The sequence below is a fragment of the Myotis nattereri genome, assembly GCF_964212035.1.
Source record: "Myotis nattereri genome assembly, chromosome: 12".
Taxonomy (NCBI): domain Eukaryota; kingdom Metazoa; phylum Chordata; class Mammalia; order Chiroptera; family Vespertilionidae; genus Myotis; species Myotis nattereri.
Window position 1 is genome coordinate 23,506,435 of NC_138087.1, and position 20,324 is coordinate 23,526,758.

A 20,324-nucleotide genomic window follows, 5' to 3' on the forward strand; every position below is an offset into this window, starting at 1 on the left:
CTTTGTTGTGCTATTTAACATTGGTCATAATACAATATTCCATGTAGGGTTACACTAAATGACAAAATAGAGTGTCATTATTTAAATAAAATAATACATTATTTTTAATGTATTAATACAGATATTATTTAGGTAAAATAATACATACCTGGTTTTCAACATTTAACTTAAGAGGCTATGTAAGGAGTAACTGGCTCCAATTACATAGTGTCTTAGCCTGGACCTTAGTGGATTAAAGACTTAATATTGGTCTAAAATGAACTGCTTTCTCCCTCTTCAGCAGCAAGAAGGCCTGTCAGGCCCGGTATTGGCAGGAGAGAAAGGAAAAGAAAAGTGTGGCACTGTGACCTTTAGCCACTGCCTTTCCTCCCAAGCTCTGCAGTGGTCAGGCATTCTTTCTCAAAGCCTTGTCTCAGAGAAGTAGAAAAAGGTGCTGTGGTAACTTTATGGCACAGAAACAATCCGTGTTTTGCTTATTGTCCTGTGAAGTACGAAATGTGTTACTCAATGGACGAACCGTTCTTTTCTGTGAAAAATTTGTGCCTAGTGGTGTTACAGATTTGATGGCCTTGATATAACAGCAGAAATGAGACTGTGATCAGTTGAGGCAAAGACCTGGTATCCATCTGATCGCAGGAAAGAGAAAGGAAACGCTAATCAACTTCCTTTGCCCTCACATACATCCCACTCACTTTTAGTTTTTGCGAGTGGCTATATCGCAAAGTTGAGCGATAAGGAGCGTGAAAGCTGCCCAGGCTTCTACCACAAATCTATGTCATCATCGGCTGGGCCTTGTCACAGTTGGCCTCTTGGGAAAGAGGAAGTCAGATTTTGGAGAATAGCATAGGCACTACTCTTTCATTTTTTTACTTCAAGATGGACAAGCATTTAGGGAGCAGTCCTGTTCTGAGAAGCACTTTGAAACGGATGGATCTCCAAGCTGACAGCCCAGAGCCTCACTTCACGCTTGGCAAGAGGGCTGCACTTAGTTCAGAACCTAGGAAAGCCACAACCAGCGAGACATGGCCTTCGTTACCCTGATCGGCCGCAAGAGCAAAACAACTTGTGGTTTTCAAACTTACGAGGGCTCTTCTGACACAGCAGCTCCTTCTTCTAGCTCTTGAGCTTGTTTGTACCATGGCGCCCTGGCCTCTACTGGAACTTTCTCTGAGAATTAAATGTATGAACATAAAAGAGATGAGGTTAGAACCCCCACTAGCTCTTGAGTTTGCATTACCCATAAGCTATGTTGATAACTGCAAATAATGTTTTTAGGTAAATTTCTGCCTCTGATGATGATTATATCCAGAAAAAAAGAATGTGATTTTAACATGTTTAATAATACTGTGTATGTTTTCCCCCTATTATGTTGAAGAGCAATATATATATATATATATATATATTATCATGAAAGTTATACTCTAGGAGCACTAGCTCAATATATCATCAAAGTATCTTTTCACTATTTTCTGTTGAAAAGATAGAGCAATATTTACCTTTTTTAAAAATATTTACCTTTTAAAACAAAGTACAAAAAATTATACCGTGTTACTTTCATAAATTCTAATTTGCTTTTCTTTTGCCTTTGTCTGAGTGTGATCTATGCCATATTGTCAAAACCAAACAGAACTGTCACTCTGATATTTACAAACCATTGCTTCAGATATCCGATTCATTCACTATACTCCCCAAGGCTCACTGACAATTGGAATATGAGCAACTGAAGGATAATAACCCATGATTTGACTTGTTTCACCTATTTCTGTAGCTTTGGCCAAACAATTCAGAACAAGCTTCCTAACTACTTCCTGGGGAGAAATTGTGGAGAAAAAGAAAGAGGGAGATTAAAACTGCTCCTACAGAAGTAGCTGCCAAGATTTCCATTCTGACATATTTTATGAGGGTTATTTATAAGCATATTTGCTTTATAGTATAAGCCAGTGAAGCTCTATCACCATTTTATAACATATAATTGCAAAGATGAAAGAAATGTCTATATAGGCATCCACCATAGAATTATATAGCATTTTAATGATGCTTAAGTAGAGCCAGACTCACTACTTAGTCGTGAAAATCCCAATTTTATTTCTGATACTTAACCACAAACTGCTTTTCTTTTTCTGAAGTGGTTTGGTAAAGACAGAGCTAATGACTAATTGACTATTTTAAGTTAGGGCATCGCTTCTTGTCTTCTATGTGCAGCAATTGTTTATGGTCAGAAAACAAAGCGAGTGAGAAATATAAAACTGCCAAAGCCCAAAAGATTGGCTAACGTTTTAGACGCAGCAATACGGTACCTATATACAGGAAAACCTCGATATAACAGACTAATTCGGGCAAGGGGGTGTCTATGAAAGCTGAAAGCCCATTATATAATAAAGTAGATTTTCTGAATGTGTCTGTTAAAAAATTGGCCAATTAGTTTACCTGTTTTTAGTTATGTAGATGCATTTGTGTAATAAAAATTAAGTATGTGTGAAAAGTTTAACTTCATAGAAAAGTTTTCTCTATATATCGCAATCATTTTAAACTTACTCTGAATAGGTCTAATAAATGCGTGCATTCACCAGTCACTGTGAGTTAACAAATGCACGCGGCTGGGGCGTGACTTAACACACGTGGGCACATCAGCTGGCACCAATTAAAACTACTGCAAAAGTCACGCCACATGGTAACAGAAACATCTACCCTGGGTGATGCGGTGTGATCACATGCTAATCATTTGCCAAACACTGTTTACGAGCGGTGACCCTTGGATTTACATATGTAGACTATAGTTGTAGATATGTAATATTTATTGACATTTGGTGAAATTACTACAGTGTTTTTTTCCTAACATATGGCCTATTAGCTAAAATTTGTTAAAAATAACAGTGAATAACAACAACAAAATAACTTGTTAACTTAAATATAACCAAATATTGATGAAAAACATTTAAAAATTAACAGGTTGTTAATTTCACATACGACATACAGACTGTTATTTTGTCCATTAAATGGCGGTCTGCAAAATTGAGGGTTTAACCATCATTTAACAACTAGTCCGCGTCTCCCAGCTAATTGACTCAATGACGCCATCTCTGACAGCACGAGCCATCCCTGTCTTTCCATAAGGAAGCACTCAGCTTGGCACAAATAGTGGGCTCGTTGTACTTTACTGCCTATTTGAACTGAATCCTGTCAGATGTACTTCCTCCCACATGTGAGGATGCTAATGATAGTCAAGATAACATTTATAGAACACTTACCACATGCCAGGCAGTGAGCTAAGCACCCTATTTGCATTATATCTCATTAAATCTTCATATGGTCTCTGAGGGAGCTACTGTTATTATTCCCACTTTACAGATGAAACTAAGGCTTACAGAGAGAGGTGATAAGTTAAAATTAATCAGGATTTCCAGTATGCTTTTGCTTTTCTTTTATATCATTAATTTAGATTTCACAATGCTATTCATTCCTACCAAGGGCAAACTGTAGTATAATAAAGAGCTATATAGTAGCTGATTTTTGGAGAAATTAATGGCTTAAGAAAACAAATTGAGAAGAAAATGGGAATCCTATTCAATATTAAAAATAGGAGGAAGCTTGTAATAAAAAGTCCTTTACTTCTGAATGGTTTGTGACTTTGGAATTTTCTACTTCATTGGCACAGACTCTACCCATATTAGCAGAGAAGTCAGATGAATATTCATGCTAATCTGAGCGGTCCAGCATAATTGTAATCTTGCTCACTAGGTAGAACTGTTCTAAAGCCTACTTTTTAAAATTATTTGCAGTATCTATTAAATTCTAATTTATTTCAATGTTTCATTTCAAATTATGTTTCTGGAATCCACTACATTCATAATGTGCTGATTTTTAATATAAAAAGCAACAGCTTTCTGTTTCATCTGTTTGAGGTATGAGGCTTCCCAATGTACTTTCTGCTTAGCAAAATGGACACTTAGAATTCACTGCATTGTTTTTAACAGCCAGCAAAGTGGACAGCAAACCACACACATTTCTACAATATCTCTATAACATCTCCTGGCATGCAGATCTATCTGATATTCCTCAGCAACAGTCTTCAAACAACTTTATGACTCAGGAGAGCATTATATAAATATGTAGTTCTTTATAAGAATTTGCAAGCAAGACTATTGGAAAGATCTTTTTAAAAAGTTAAGTCCATTTGGTAGAGTCTAAATTACAACGAATAGTTACTAAGAACACGTGGGATACTTAACAATATTCTAAGGAGTTTAAAACAGCACCGAGTACACATACTAAAAAGCTTGATCACAGAGCACCTGCCAAGTTACCTTTGGGTTTATAGCAGGGGGTGGGGATGATGCATTCCTCCTTTATGTGGGGCTTGGTTTTGGAGTTACAGCCTCCGGAGTGCATTCCTCGAGGGTTGATGCAGAGAACCACGCGATACCGGAGTCCCTGGCCACACGTCACCGTACACTAGAAGGAGAACGCAAGAGAGAGGAGACTCACAGGCAAAGCTTTGTTTCCTCTTCTCCATTTCCCACTGAGGTTTTTCAAAGGGCTGCTTGTGTATATAAGGACTCCTGATGAACTTAAACCACTTCTTACCCATCATGGGGTCTTTATGTTATTGGGCTATTTAGGGTGCAACTGGCTGAAGATGCAATCACTTCTTTTTGGATTACTCAATCAGCATTCCTTCAACACCCACTTTGTGCAAAGTCCCAAACCAAGCAGCAAAAAGGAGAGAAGAAACTAGAGAGTGTGCTCAATTTTGATGACTAACAATGCATTTTAATATTAATAAGTCCCTTTGATAACGATTGGTAGGTCCAAAATATGGGAAATTCTAGCTCCAACACGGACATAGAAACTTTTTCAACTGTCATCATAGCTAATTTATGTTGCAGCCTGGCTGATCCAATTGATGATACTGACATGGAGAAAAGTGTTTAAAGGAACTGATTCAATGGCCAGATGTAGACAACACCGCAGTGGTTCTATATGCCTGGGAGCAAGTATAGAAAAAGAGAAACGTCACAGCTGGGATCTGCTGCCACAAAGCCACTTAGTTAAAATGAAAAGTCTTTTGCCATCTCTGTGGCCGAGGGCACAAGGGTTTATCCCCCCATCTTCCTATCTCCCTTGCTACTTCAGACCTTTTTGCACTGGCAGCCAGGAAACCCCAAATCCACATGATTTTGTTTAACCTGCTGCAGCATCTTCTCTAACATCTAGAATGTATTTGTTTTATTCTACTTCATCTCTTCCAGCTATTTTGTGATTTTTATTGCATCTTTTTTTTCAATGGATGACATACATAGCTTTAATTTTAATCCACTCAATCCCCTTTTGGATCTAGAGAAAGGATAAGAAATTTAAAAGAAAAACACAACAAAACACCAAACTTTAGGTCTACTGAGCTCTCTCACGGATTCAGGAATAGTCATTTGGCCTCACTTACTCTTGACAAGCATGTGCCTCCTTGTCCTTGAGGGGACATGGAGGTGGTGGAGGCTTCTTGAAGAAACTTGAAGAAAGACAGGGATCTAGGTTTACTCATTTTTTGGTGATGCCGGCTTTGGGGCATGCCTACTCCAGGAGAAAATGGGTAGATTTCTAGACACTTCAAGAGGAGAAGTAGGGAGCTGCACGGGGTAGCCGGTGGGGGCATGGTGATGAGAGGGAAGAGTGGACTTATTCTCTTAATGAACAAAGAAAGAAGGCACAGTTACCGGAGACCACTCCTGTGCCAGCCATTTAGGGCAGTCAAAAATGTTGCAGGGCTGCACGATGGGCATCTTAGGGGTGTACATGCATTTCCACTCTTCCACTGAGGTGACATGCCCCTGGATGTCCTCCTCCACACAGGAAACTGCCCGGCTCTGGATGCCCCCCCCACACGAGGAGGAGCACGCGGTCCACGGGGTGGCCTCCCACCTACAGAAGCAAGGGGAGTTATCAGGGCAGACATGCACATTGCCAAACCTCCTTAGTGACCTTTCTGAACCAACCCCAATCCCAGTGCCTATTGGGGCCATCGGGTTCTGAGAAGCTATGGTCCAGAGAGCTAAAAGCCATCTGTTGCCTGAAATCTGATGAGTAAGAGAAAAGGAGTCAATGTTGGCAACAGTGCCCTGTAAACCTCGAAGCCCTACACAAATGTAAGAAATTACTGTTTTGAGAGCTGTGCACAGAGATATCTGTGTTGTCTGTAACTTACTCAAAAGAGGGCTGCTCACCCGGCCCGTGTGGCTCAGTGGTTGACCGTCAACCTATGAACCAGGAGGTCATGGTTCGCTTCCTGGTCAGGGCTGAGGAACTTTAAGATTTCTCTTAGAATTAAGAGAGCTATAGTTTTAATGAGAGCAACACAATCCACAGTAGGAGGCATGCAAGAGGCAGCCGATCAATGATTCTCTCTCATCATTGAAATTTCTCTCTCTCCCTCTCTGAAATAAAAAAATATATATATTTTTAAAGAAAAGAGAGCTGTTCAGTCTTTCTTCCTCTAGTTTTAATACACATGTTTTACATGTGTGTATATTATGTTTTATAAATATATATTCTGAATATAGAAATATATGTTATTAAATCATTAAATATTTATGTCAAGACTAAAATTGATTAATCAATTAACACTATATAGTTTGCACCTGGGCTGGCACTTTTTATTTTCAATGCAATACTTTATTACTAAGCTTCCAGATTCTTTTACACAAGAAGCTCATGAAAGATCAAGGTAAACTGAACACTTTCCCCTCTTGCTTCTACAATCATCAGCTTTGCCATTACCCTGTACATGGATTCAGCACAATTCTGAAGTCCAAACTGTGCCATTGTCACACTAAGGAGCAAACGTGCTAGTACAGGTAATACCTACTTGTTCCATTGAGGGATACTAGCAGTTAGCATTCCCCCAATAAAGAAGTTTGGTTTCAGTTGGAAGGTTAATGGCATTGGAATCTAGAAATACAGGTAAGTAATGGAGAAAATAACAATATTATCCATAACGTTTAAGAGAATCCCATTGATTCTTCAGATCTGCCCATAGCTCTGAAGCATTTGGGAGCAGATGCAGAGAGGTACCTGCTAATCCTTTTCCCTCCTCCTGTAGATATAGAGAGTATAGAATTAAAAAAAATAGAAACATTGGAACTGAGCTTGTCTTTCTTGCATGTATTCTGCTTGTTGATGAGGACTGCCGAGGAACTTTAAGATTTCTCTTAGAATTAGGAGAGATATCATTTTAATGAGAGCAACTCAACGTATCACCAAGTTAATTCACTTGAATAGTTAAATTTAAAAATATTGCACAAGTGGCCCTGGCCAGTGTGGCTCAGTTGGTTGAAGTGACATCCTGTGCACCGAAGAGTCAATCTGGAGGCAGCAGATCGATGTTTTGCTCTCACACCCGTTTCTCTCTCTCCCTCACCCTTCCTCTCTCTGAAAATAAATAAAAACTTCTTTAAAAAACACAAAATATTGCACAGGTATAGTATGGAGACAGAAATTATTCTCTAAGTAGGATTTCATGTACATGTGATCCTGACTTCTCTTGTGCACGAGACTGTATAATGTGTGCTTAACAGAGAATTTTCCTCCACATTTTCTTTGTACTGCTCAAGTCTAGGCAACAACTATTATCTCCACTGCGAACAGCCTACACTTGTTGCCAAATACAATATTTTCCTATGCACATTTCCCCAGGAGCCTCAAAAGAAAATGTTGTTATGGGGAAACTGAGGCTCTCGGTTTAGCCCTTAGGAAACTTTCTGATCCCTTTCAAGAGAATGAAGCAGCGCTGTGGCGTGTTTCTCTTCCAGAAAGGTAAGACCAGTCCTCATTTGTCTCCACAGCTCTCTGGAGAGCTTCCCTCAGGAGGTGGAAAACAGGTCCGATTCAGACTGAAACGGGGCTGCATATAGAAGTACATGCTCGCCTTGGATTTGACCTGACAGTGAAGTGGGAATATGTTATTGAATGTACTTTAATCTCTTAGAACATTAAGATGCCATAAAAGGAGCACATGTTTTAATTGGTACTTTAACATCCCTAAACTTGACCCTTCTAAAGAGCGAGTGATTAATTTCTGTCTCAACACTGGGGCCTGATCCAGAGTGTAATTTCATGAACAGTCATAAGTATCCTCTTCCATGTCAGTAGCCACAGAAAGACAAATGATGCTAATATTATTCTAAGAATTCATAGTATGGTTACAGCATGCAACTATAGTTCTATATGGGAAAAATTATCAAATGAATCCTTGCATAACAATAGTATTAGGAGGAATTTCAAAGCAAAGCATGACTGGGTGCTTTAAAGAATGTATAACAAAAGGTGAGAGATGTATCTTTATACAGGGACCAGATAAGTGCTTGGATTAAAAAAAAAAATAGCCTGGCCTGTGTAGCTCAATGGTTGAGCTTCAATCTATGAATCAGGAGGTCATGGTTTGATTCCTGATCAGAGCACATGCCCAGGTTGTGGGCTTGATCCCCAGTAGGGCGAATTCAGGAAACAACTGATCAATGATTCGCTCTCATCACTGATGTTTCTGTCTCCCTCTCCCTTCCTGTCTGAAATCAATAAAAAATATATTTAAAAAAGAAAAAGAAAAGCATGTCCAAGAATCTTTTTCTGGAAAAATAAGAAATGAATTTTCATATATCATATATTTTAACTCCTTTGGCTTTTCATTGTTAAACACACAGTGTGTTTAGTTTAAGAACTTCTCAAAATTAAGAATGACGTGAACAAGTTGCACATAGTAATTATGAATGAAGGATAATTTATCAGGTTATATTCTTATATTCTGTTCAGATACGTGTTATAGTAAAAACCGAAAGCAAAAACAAAAAAATAAAAATTCACTAATTGTGTTTTGTGTTGACAGTGTGGTCGTAAGCCCATTTAAATAATTGAGGCCTTCTGCTTCCATCTGAGAAACTTTTCTGAGCTTCAATTCTTCTTATGAAATGAAAACAATTGTGGCTTCCATTTACTAAGACTTTATAAATAAAGCAGAATATCTAATTTTAGAATTAGTTCAGTAACAGGAGTGCAAGAAATAAGAATTATAGTCCACTTGCTAATTGCCTTTTACCCCTGTGATGCACAGACAGGCCAATGTGTACACAGGACAGGTGCAAATGGACATCAGGGAGGCTCATCTCAAGCTGCTACTGAGACTGCTGGCTTCAGTCTTTTGGAGGAAAGCCAAATACAGAAGAAATCAAGTTTAACCTAAGACAGGTTTGAGGCATACCAAAAAAATATAAACAAAAGAGAGCATAGATATTCAAGAAATTTAGGAGTGCCATTACAGGGAAAACATAAACTTGATGTTGCTCACCCACTCTGACACCCAACTTTGTTTTTATCATGAAATACACTGCCTTCACATAAGCACATACATGTGTCTTGCTTTACAGATAAAGAAATTAAAATCAAATGAAGTTTCGGCTCAGCTAAATTAATCTTTCTATATTTTCATTCTATTATTTTTTTTCTCCAAGAAGATTTACTATATAAGCTTGATTCTGGATCAAACAAGCAAAATGATACATCAGTAGCATTCTAAAGTCATTTATCATCTTTATCAATATAGTCATAGGAACGTGGGAGAGAGCTGACTACTAAGTGGAAGAATTTAAAAACAAACACACAATTATATATAATATAAAAGCCCCTCTCCACTGCTACCATTAAATGGTGAAAAGTGAGTTCCCTGTCAATCACTGGAAGTATTTAAGTAGAGACTGGATGACAACTTGCACTGGTATATGAAAACTAATGTATTGCTGAAGTAGCTTCACAACTGGTATGTATATACATGTGTGAATACATATGCATTAGATACACATCTATGCATATTTGTATAAACATATGTCTCTATATATGATTGGTGTGATTTGGGGGAAGGAATGGGAGAATGAAACATCATTGGGGAGCTGGACGAGATGGCCCTAAATGCCTCTACTGCAGTGGTGGTGAACCTATGACATGTGTGTCAGAGGTGACACGCGTGTCAGAGGTGACGCGCGAACTCATTTTTTTGGTTGATTTTTCTTTGTTAAATGGCATTTAAATATATAAAATTAATATAAAAAATATAAGTCTTTGTTTTACTATGGTTGCAAAGATCAAAAAATTTCTATATGTGACACGGCACCAGAGTTAAGTTAGGGTTTTTCAAAATGCTGACACGCCGAGCTCAAAAGGTTCGCCATCACTGCTCTACTGGGACTCTAATTCATTAAGTATTTGGAGATTTTCAATCAAACTTTGCTTTATTTTATAGTTCACAATAAAATTACATCCCAGGCTTTGTTTAGTTTGAGACCGAGCAAACTATTGTGGATTATTTTCAACTACTATGTTTGCAATGTTTTAAGCCCTGGGTTCTAAAAAGCAGCTGACTCCCTGAAGACCTAATGAGCCCGGAGAATGGAGCAAAGGTCTCTCCTCCCACGGTGGTTATTTCAAACCCAATGCTAATTCCCGCTACCTGGGAGCTGTTTCCAGTGTGGCTGATAATCCACTCAGCAGCTCGCATATTTTTCAGCTTCTCCTGTTTTCTTATAAATATATTAATAAAGAGAACAAGTTCTTTAAAAAAAAACTTTCATTATTTTTTCTAGTTTTACAGAGCTACTGTAGCTTTAAAAAAGCAACATAGAACATGGAATTTTAAAATGTTTTGAAAAACAAAGTCCCCTCAAACTTTCTGAACAATAAGAATATTAAAAAAAACCCCAAAACCCTGCCTTTTTTTAAACTTAATTATCATACTTTGGAACAAAAGGAGGATATCTAAAGCCCCTATTCAGAGAAGTACCACATCTGGAGTTCCACATGGATGGTATTGTGGTAATACTCCAGGCAATGTTTGTTTAGCAGTTGGCAACAGGGCTTTAGTGACTAGGGTCCAATTGCAGAGGAAATTCAGAAAAGGACAAAGGGAGTGAAAGAAAGACATAACATAAACCCATCCACTGAACCTAATCAGAGCGAATTACTGTGTCCACTCTAATGTGATGCGAGCCTATCTTAAAATGGTTTTTGAATGACAGGCTTCAGTCTGAGCAGGCCAGTATTACTCGAAAGCAGAGCTCAGGTTGGCTTGCAAAACATACTACCTACCATTTTATTTTGACAGAAAAACACAAAATCTCTATGCACATACGAAAGAAGCAGAAGATGGATTGACTAGTTCTAGCAGCAGGACGATTGATTTACGTACCGAGGAAGGGGATGGTAGAGGTCATAAGGCATGATCTGCTTGTATCCGCCACTGTTAGGAACAATAATGCCAACCCTCTGAGTAGAAGGTACACACAATAAAATAAACACTAAATAATTACATTATACACATTTTTTAGACAAATGCAAAACAACATTAATAAATTGTCTTGAAAACAACACACAAACAGTTCAATATCTTTATGCTACCATATGGTTTAGAATGGGGTACCGTTGACTATAATTAGTTCTCTGATCCAAGCAGGAAATACCAAGGGAAAGGGTGGTGGCAAGAAAACTTGGCACCTCATCATTAACTATGACACAATAAGCTTGTAAATGTTCTTTAAACCCCCAAATTATACATCCTATGAGGTCATTATTATCATCATTATTAATGTTACTTCCAGATGCTCACCAAGCAATTACAGTAACTGTGTCACTTATGATGAAAGAGAAAGCAATATAGAAGAGTATGTACCTGGGAATCGACAATGCTATATAATGTGCTACATAACCCAGCAAAGAGGTTTCTTCTCTTGGCAGACTTAAGGATTTTAGTAATGGCTGGAAAGTAGCCACTTGGTTACTTTATAAAGGGGAGGAGAAGTAGTGAATAAAGTAGGCAGCCATCAACAAAAGCAAGATCCCTACCAACATAAGGCAGGACAATTAAAATGAGATAATAAGTACGAAAGATCTTTTCTGTGATATAGTATTAACTGCTATTATGGTGGTGGTTGCGATTGTCATGACTGTTGTTAGTATACCTGGTGCCCTGGGAAATCTGTGTGATTTAGAGAGAGAGTGAGACACTAAAGAAGCCTTGAAAAGTGACATAGTCTGTACAGCTAATGGATTTACAAGGAATGATATGATAGGCTGTGTGGAAGGCCCCAGAGTCCTTCAGGACTCCAAGAAAGGACACTAATCTACCTCACTGAATTCAACTAAAGCCTCCAATTGGCAAGACTTTCTTATTCCCAAGTCCCCTGGCTAGTGGAAGATATATGACTTCTGGGTCTTAGATGAAAGAGCTAGTATAATAGACCCTCCCTCAAGAGTGCAAGACAGAGCTCAATACACAGGTCACCCTGGGGCAGAGCTTGATTGGATATGAGCAGCAGGTGCTTATTTTGCAAGTGACAAATGACAGGAAGTCCCTCTTTTGAACCCTGAAGGAACTCATGTATTCTATATGTATTCCTGGATGGATGAGTGTATATTTATATATCTCTATTCAATGTAAATGTTTATATCTATATTTAATATAAATATTTATATCTATACTCAATATACATGTTTACATTTATATTGAATACGTAAATTACGGTTTTTGTTTAAAGACCTAGAAAATGTTCAAATGGAATGATGTAGTATTTTTGTTTTTTTAATATATGGCTTGCAAAGCTTCCGGGTAGAAAAAGTAAACTGGTTCCACTGTGGATCAGAAAGATAAAAAAAAATCACTAAATGGCAATCATGAGGAAATGGAGACTATAAGGAACAAAGAGGACGTGATAAAGAGGTAATTCCTAAAGAAATTACTGAAAAGTAAGGGGATATGTGGAAGAATTGCAATTTGAAAGAAAAGGAGAAACAAAGCTATGAAGATAGATTGTCCAGGAGGGACAACAATTGGGGTACTTATTTACTTATTTATCTTACATTACTAAATTTCTATGTTTATTTGCATGAATAAAGTTTTTTTTAAAAACTTATTTGTATGACTCAATTTTCATGGTGTATGTATATGTATTACCCTTAAGTAACAGTGTTCATGAAACCGAATGTAGCCTTTTGAGGGAACGCAAAATCTCACAGCTGTAACACAAGAATGAAATGAATATTAAAATTAAGCTCTTCTCCCTGTTTTTCCAAGTTAGAGAAACTTCCTATTGTTTTCTGCCTTCTACTAGACATGAAATTGGATATGAAATGCTAATCCTGTCTGCTGTTAGAATAGTGTGATATCTTTACAATAAATCTTATGTCCAATAATTTAGAAATTTTCTTTCTAAAGAACCGTATTTTAATGAAATGTTCCCTTCCAAAGTTCTTCTAATAACTTGGAACATAATCTAATAGTAGTTAATTAGGAAATAAATTAAATTGACTTCGCAGTAATATTTTAGCTAACCCTAGTATGCCTACATCAATTTCTAATTGCAGAAATGCATATCGTTGCCTTCTCTTCTGAAGAAATTTATAGCTATAATTTGTCATCTTCAGTATTAGAATGAACTGTTGCAGCTCTTTGCCAACTGATTTATCAGCTGATGATATTTAAAACGGAGGCAGTAATGTTGAAGGAGACAGGCTAGAAATGAAAAAGAGGGAATAAAAGGGGGGAATGTATAGAATTTGAGAGGTTAGGCTTTGCTTTCGACTGATTTAGAAATTACGTTTTTGTTTAAACAAGAAGCTTTAAACCTGGATTCAGCAAAACTATTGCTATATTTGTCTTTCTATGGCATGGGTCATAGTGAAGACTCATAAAATGACTCTATGGCACCTGTGAAAACAGAAGGATATCAAAACAATGGTGCTCTGTCCAGTCCTGTTCATGCATATGCCTGTGCAGGGCTCTGCTCTCTCTTGGGGTTCATGCCATGGCCTTGGCCTTTCAGCACACTGTCACCGAGGGGCAGGCTCTGTTGCCGAAACTTAACTTTCTATTGCTCGCCTTTGAGACACTGGACTTTTATCTTAGGCAGAGTGCATATATTGAAGAATGATGACAAAGGATCTCATTTAGAGATGTTAAGAAAGACTTCCCATGTTTAGGCCTTGATTTATAGTATGTGTATACTTGTATGTACTCTTACATGTGTATGAATGTGTTGGGTGTGGTGATGGAGACAAAATGATTTTAAAAAGAATTACAAAGGGAAGACATAAGAAACAGTTGGTTTGAGGGTAAACCTGTTCATTCTCCATTGCCTTAACTATTCTGACCCCTCAAGTACCTTTTCTACTGGGGAGTGAACTGACTCCCTCTTAAAATCCCAATGTCAGGGATTGTGGTGGGAAGAAGAGAAGATGATGATGAAGAGTAAGTGGTCATTCTAGACTCATGTGAAGGAAGTCATCACACCAGATCCTGTCAAAGTGTACACCTTGCATAACTGTCCAATGACAGGAGGGTGCTTCAGTGTCAGATAGGCTCATGTCATGAAATATTAAGCAGTCTATAAACCTGAAGCCTTTGGAACCATGTTTAAAGACATGGAAAATGTTCAAATGTAATGTCAATTTAAAAATAATGCAATGTAAAATAGAATATACAATGGGATTCATAATACTAAAAAGATTCATGAGTTCATATATTATCTATACAATCATTTTCACAAAGTATATGGGTGTGTGAGTAGTGAGTACATATGTGTGTGCATATATATCACACATATGTATACACAGATATATTAGAAAAATACCAAAACAGTTATTTGTTTCTGGTGCTTAAGTTATTAGTGTTTCTTTCCTTCTTGTTTTTTTTTTATGTTTCTCTGTTTTCCAACCTTTTTAAATGTACAGTCAGAGGAATTAGAACATTCAAGTAAAAACAAAACTCAAGTCTGAGAAAGTATAAAACAGGGACCCTTGGAAAATGTAATATAAAATCTAAGTGAGTCCATCACCTCAAATTCCATGTGTTATTTAAAGATTATTGAGTTATTGTCCTGAAATCATCGAAGAAGCGACTTTAGACACTTTCCTGGACTTTAAATATCAAGCCATAGGCACGTTCCCACTCCTCAGCTGGAATTTACATAGAGTGATAAATCTCTCCAAGAAAAAAATCCCACTATAACTAACTCTATGGATGCCTAACTTGTGGGGTTCTTTTTATAAGGAGTCCCTTTCCTGGTTTCCACTGACCCTTTCGGTGGCTCTCTCAGGACCCTGGCCTCTCCTCCAGGCTGCAGGGCCTCCATTCTCACTTCCTGGCAGCTGGATGTTCTCCAGGTGTGTCACGCTCAGAGCATCCGGACATCATCATCTGCCCATGCCAACTGCTGCTTCTCCTGCAGTCACTTGTATAGTTCAGAGCACTGCCAGCCTCCCATCCACCCCAGCCAGATACTGTGGGACATCTCTGCTTTTTCTCTGTCCTGGGTTTCCTTCTAGCTGCAGTGGCTGGGCCCTTTTGCAGCTGTGTCCTAACAGGTCTCTCCACCTGCAGGCATCGCTGCCTCCAATCCAGCCTGCTCTCTGCTGCCATAGCAACCAATACCTCCCTTCCCAACACCAAAGTCTTCAGTGGCTCCATAATGTCCAGGGAAGTTTCTTAGTCAAGTGCTACCTCTTCGAAAGCCTGTCCTTATTTTCCCTTTCAACACTTAGCCAGAAATTCTCTCTTCCCTTTCCAAATATCCGTAGCACCAACTCCTCTCATCACGTTTAACTATGTACTAATGCTTAACCATGCATAAGTGTTCTTTAAAACACCAAGGGACAGAATCCATATTGATTCTTTACCATATCTCTTAACACATGGCTCTGCACAGAGACAATTAGTAAATATTCGTTCAATAAAATCATGCTGTTAGTGTGCAAGTGCAAAGCAAGCAGCACTACTACCAACCAGAATTGAAGCAAGCCAACACAAAAACACAGTTAAAGAAACTCCCCGACTGCCACTCACTGTGCACATCTTAGTCCCCCTCCTTGCCTTTGGCTAGCTCTGCCATCTGTGTGAGGGGAGGTAGTTTGGCATTAGGGAGGCTGCTCTGGCAGGCAGAGGTGACTGGGTGATCTGAGGCAGAGAAAGGCAGATTAATGGCAGCTGTGCTTCTAGCCTGGCTTGGCTTCACTCTGCATCTCTTCCATTGGACATCTCCCAGAAATGGCCACGACAGCTTTTAAAAAATTGTCTCTTCCCTTTCTGTCTCATGTGTCTTTCAGATACCGGGCTGTTGTGTAGGTGTACAACTCAATTCCGCCAGGGCAGTCTTGGGGCTCAGACTTGAGTTGGCTCTTCTTTGCTTTTGCTGTGGTACCAAGGACAGAACTTGGCACAGGTTATATACGCAATAAAAAAAAATGAATGAAACTGTGGGCTGTGGCAAGAGTTCTGGTACAGAGAGAGCAGTTCATCTTCTCTTGACAACACTAGGGCAATAGGAACCAGTCTCTCTCTAAGCAACAGTCAGAAAGGGGCAAGAGATAAGTAATAAAAAGTTGGAAGAGAAACAATCATTTCCTTTTTCATGAGGGGCAGAGCACAAAGGATCTTGGCATAATGAGCAAAGGACCTCCCAAGGACCTGGGAGATGGAAGGTCCGTTCTCCTCCCTGCCACTCTTGCTGTGTGACCTTGCATGCATCAGGACTTCTGCTTTGGTCTTCTGCAAAATCCAAGTATGGGATGAAATCAGGACTTTTAAGATGAAGTAGGAATGGGTGCCTGGAAACCAATCTCCTGGAGTGCTACCTTACCTGATGCTTTCCTAGCGACTGCTCAGGGCGGGACTTGGAGCTCTGTGGGCCACTGATTGAAAACCATCTAAAAATCTCTCCTCCTCTAACATTTCATGACTTGATGAAACATAGTAAGTTTCCCTATTATTTAAAGAGCCAAGCTGGGATCCAGCAAATGAGAAAATATTCTGTAAATAAGTCACACTTTTTTTTTTAAAAACCATAGTACCTACTAGGCAACATTCATTCATCTTTTGGAACCAGACCAAAACGGTCCTGTGTCATTGTCTAGGATTTGAAAACATTTTTTAAGGCACATATTTATTTTTTGGCTATGAAACCAACTATTGGAGAGTTTTTGATCATTTGACCCAAAGTTTTAAAAATGTCCTCACACCTATGTTTCTATAGTTAAACATTCTTGATACTAATGAATGCACTTTCTGAACTGCTTTTAAATAACTGGGATGAATGTGCCCCTGGGATTTGGTCATTGCTTGGTTGGAGTAAACAACTGTATTTATACTTATATGAAAGGGCTTGCTTAACCTGGGTGTGTGGTCAATTCAAAGACTCAGGGCCCCAGCTTTGCATTGAAATAGTTGGCAGTTCTGTGCTGGCCGTGGGGATCTATGTTGGGTTTAAACCAGATCTCAGAGGTTGCTGAAGCCGTCATGAAAAACAAGGGTACGTGTTGCAGTGATGGCACAAATGCTGCACCAGGGGTCAGGTTCCCTGAGTTCATGTAGTATCAGAGATATTCTTGAACTGGAAGCACTAGGATCTATGACCCAGCTCCCTTTTGTCCACCAGAACTTGGGCAGGTGATTCACCGCTTTGGGCTTCAGTATTTTCACCTGTAAATATGCATGATGATCTCTGTCCTGCTAACTTCTCCGGGAATAAACCAAACTGAGATAATGGATGTGAAAGCCCTTTATAAGCTTCAAATAGAAGCAACACTGGAAAAGTCATTTTATAGGCTTGGCTCTAATTTAAGAGTAATAGCTGGCTTTTGTTGAGTGCTTGGCCCCTTGCTAAAGCCTTACAAGCGTTATCTCATTTAATTCTCATAGCTACTCTCTGACTCATTTTATAAATGGCAAAGCACAGGCCTAGAGAAGTTGAGTAAATAAGTTACTTTGCTAGTAAAATCAAACTGATAGATTGAGGTTAAAAATGAGGATAATGATAAATACATTTTCTATTAACTCACAAGTTCATTAAAAGAACTGCCGTTAATTAAATGTAAAAATTTAAATGTGAAATAGCAAGTGATATTATTACTAGTGATGAGTGGCTTGGTAGAAGAACGGAACTGCCTCAATAACTGAGTTATACATTGGATACTGTATGATATGTCTATAAACTTGGGAAAGCTGACCATGCACTCTACAAAGCACCAGAACTCTGTTTTGTTTACCGCATTATAAATAATGCATGAAAGTGGAAATGAGGTTTTGTGGTGATCTTTCTAATTGTTGACTCATTAGCTCCTCAAAGCAGTATATTTAAATGAGGCTGATCAAAAGAAGGAAGTTATTACTTTTCTAAATCACTTACCTATTGCAATAAAACAAAAAGGCTGCTGTGATTAGGAAAACATTGTGTTACACTTTAATTGAAAACATTTTCTAGTTCTTACATTGCATTCTCCTTTTTTGGAGACGTACCTGGCACAGATCCCATGTGAATTAAATGACAGTGTCTCCAAGCTACTTCAGGGGGGTTATTAGACAACTGCATGCTGGGATCAGGAGATGCTAATGATCTTAATTTCTCATGGTCATTATATTTAAAAAATCTGACAAATGTGATTTACTTTCATGAAGATATTTCCTAGGGCTTTGTGTCTCTTATTGTAAAGATAAGAAATAAAGAACTACATTTTTAGACCCATGGATAATTCTAGAGTTTTATCTTTTCCCTTCATGGAGGAGAAAACGGATTACTAGAGTTTAAGAGTTTCTCTGATGTAACGTTAACATTATCACAGTCATGATCTTAGTGGTAATAGCTGCAGTCACTAACGTATTTTGAGTACTTATCATATGTCAGGCACTCTGCTAAGCTCTTTAATGTATTATGCCATTTATTCCTCATGACAACTCTATGAGGTAAGTACTGTTATTATCCTCACTTCACAGGATAAAAAAACTGAGGCTTCGTGTGGAGAAGTAATTTGCCAAAGGCTACTCAACCAGTAAGTGGTCGAGCCAGGATCCCAGGCCAGGCTGCTGTGCTCCAAAGCTCCCCTCTGACCCACCAGGCTGCATGGCCATCGGACTCGTCACCAAATTAGCGTGACCAGGTTTTAATGTGCCCGCTACACATCCTGCCTCTCACGCTGCAGATCATTTCTTTACAATTACATTAGGATTCAATTCTGAGATTTTGTTCACAATTTGATACCTGACCAGGATGACTTACACAATTTTCTGTCAAATTAAATGGGGGTGGACAATAAAAGTCTGCTGGAACTCCCAAACTACTGCCGCTTGGGCCATACAAATTTGGACATTTGTTTAGAACCTTTGCTCTGAGTTCCTTGAAGGCGGGGGGAACCTGGAGGCAGTCCCAGCTACAAACACATTTGTTTGCTAATGACTGTGACCATGATACTTGATGAAGGAGAGCTCTTTTCATTAGTCCAAGCCTTGCCAATGTAAGCCCCTTCAAACCAAATCTGAAAAGGTGGTTCTGTGATCTTCTCACGAACAGTGTCTTGCACAATTACTCCCAGGCAGCCGTAACAGTCTTACTAATCCCATAGAAGGAGACATGTAAGGCCAAATGTAGCCTATTTTACATTTAAAGCCACTCTGAAAATACAAGGTGCTCATTAGCTGACCTAAAACTATGCCTCGTTAGTCATTGGTGAAGCATAGGCATATATTTTTCGTCACATGATAGACTTTACCCTTTACCCAAGAGGCAAAGATGACACAAACCAATGCACAAACCAGCAGGCACTGCATGAAAAGAAAATCTCCCAGGGTAAGACAGAGCTATGGCTGTAGCACGGCAAGCACGAGAGAATTTTACATTTGATTAGATTTCAAGTGTCTCAGCTTCAAGGGTTTCTCCTGTAGTGTTAAATGAATGAAGCAGAAAACAAGCTAAGCATGCAGTAGATCCCTGACATCCAGGAGGGGCTTGCCTCTAGACTTCTGGGAGTGCCCACGGTGGCACTGCCACCAGAACATATACTGTCCTGTGTATATAGAGCATATGATGGGATTAGTGATGTCGTAGCTCCAAGTTACCCGTGAAAAACATTCTTAATTTTAGCCAAAAGCCAATACATTTTTAACTTTATCTTTCTTCCCATTATAACTATTAAGTTTTGGTTACCCTTTTGAGAGCACTTCTGGCTAGGAAACAAAGTATTTTATCACTTTAAAAAAATGGCGGCGTAAATGACACGAGCAAAGAGCAACAAAGCTCTCTGGGGATGGAACTACTGGCCGCCAGGTAGACTCACTTGTTAGTCTTATAGTGTAAGGGACTCAAGCAAAATGTCTCAGCAAAATGTCAAGTCACTACAAGTCATGGACATTCAAGCTTGCTTTAGAATAGTAGACACCAAGAACATTAAGTTACCGATATCCAAGTGTCTATTGCGTTCGGTATGATTTCACCTGTGTTATGAGCTATAGACAAAATAAAAAAATAAAGCAA

General features: G+C 38.7%; 1 protein-coding gene across 3 annotated transcripts in view; it reads right to left on the bottom strand.

The window, feature by feature from the left end:
* Positions 1-20,324, bottom strand: part of ADAMTSL1 (ADAMTS like 1) — a gene marked incomplete at both ends in the record, with an annotated part of 891,527 nt that overhangs the window by 214,052 nt on the left and 657,151 nt on the right. For all 3 annotated transcript variants that reach the window (XM_081104271.1, XM_081104273.1, XM_081104272.1), the window contains 4 exons: positions 1,083-1,167; positions 4,305-4,452; positions 5,712-5,916; positions 11,222-11,272. In XM_081104271.1, coding sequence (XP_080960397.1) covers positions 1,083-1,167; positions 4,305-4,452; positions 5,712-5,916; positions 11,222-11,272 — 489 coding nt within the window. The remainder of the gene's footprint in view (positions 1-1,082; positions 1,168-4,304; positions 4,453-5,711; positions 5,917-11,221; positions 11,273-20,324) is intronic.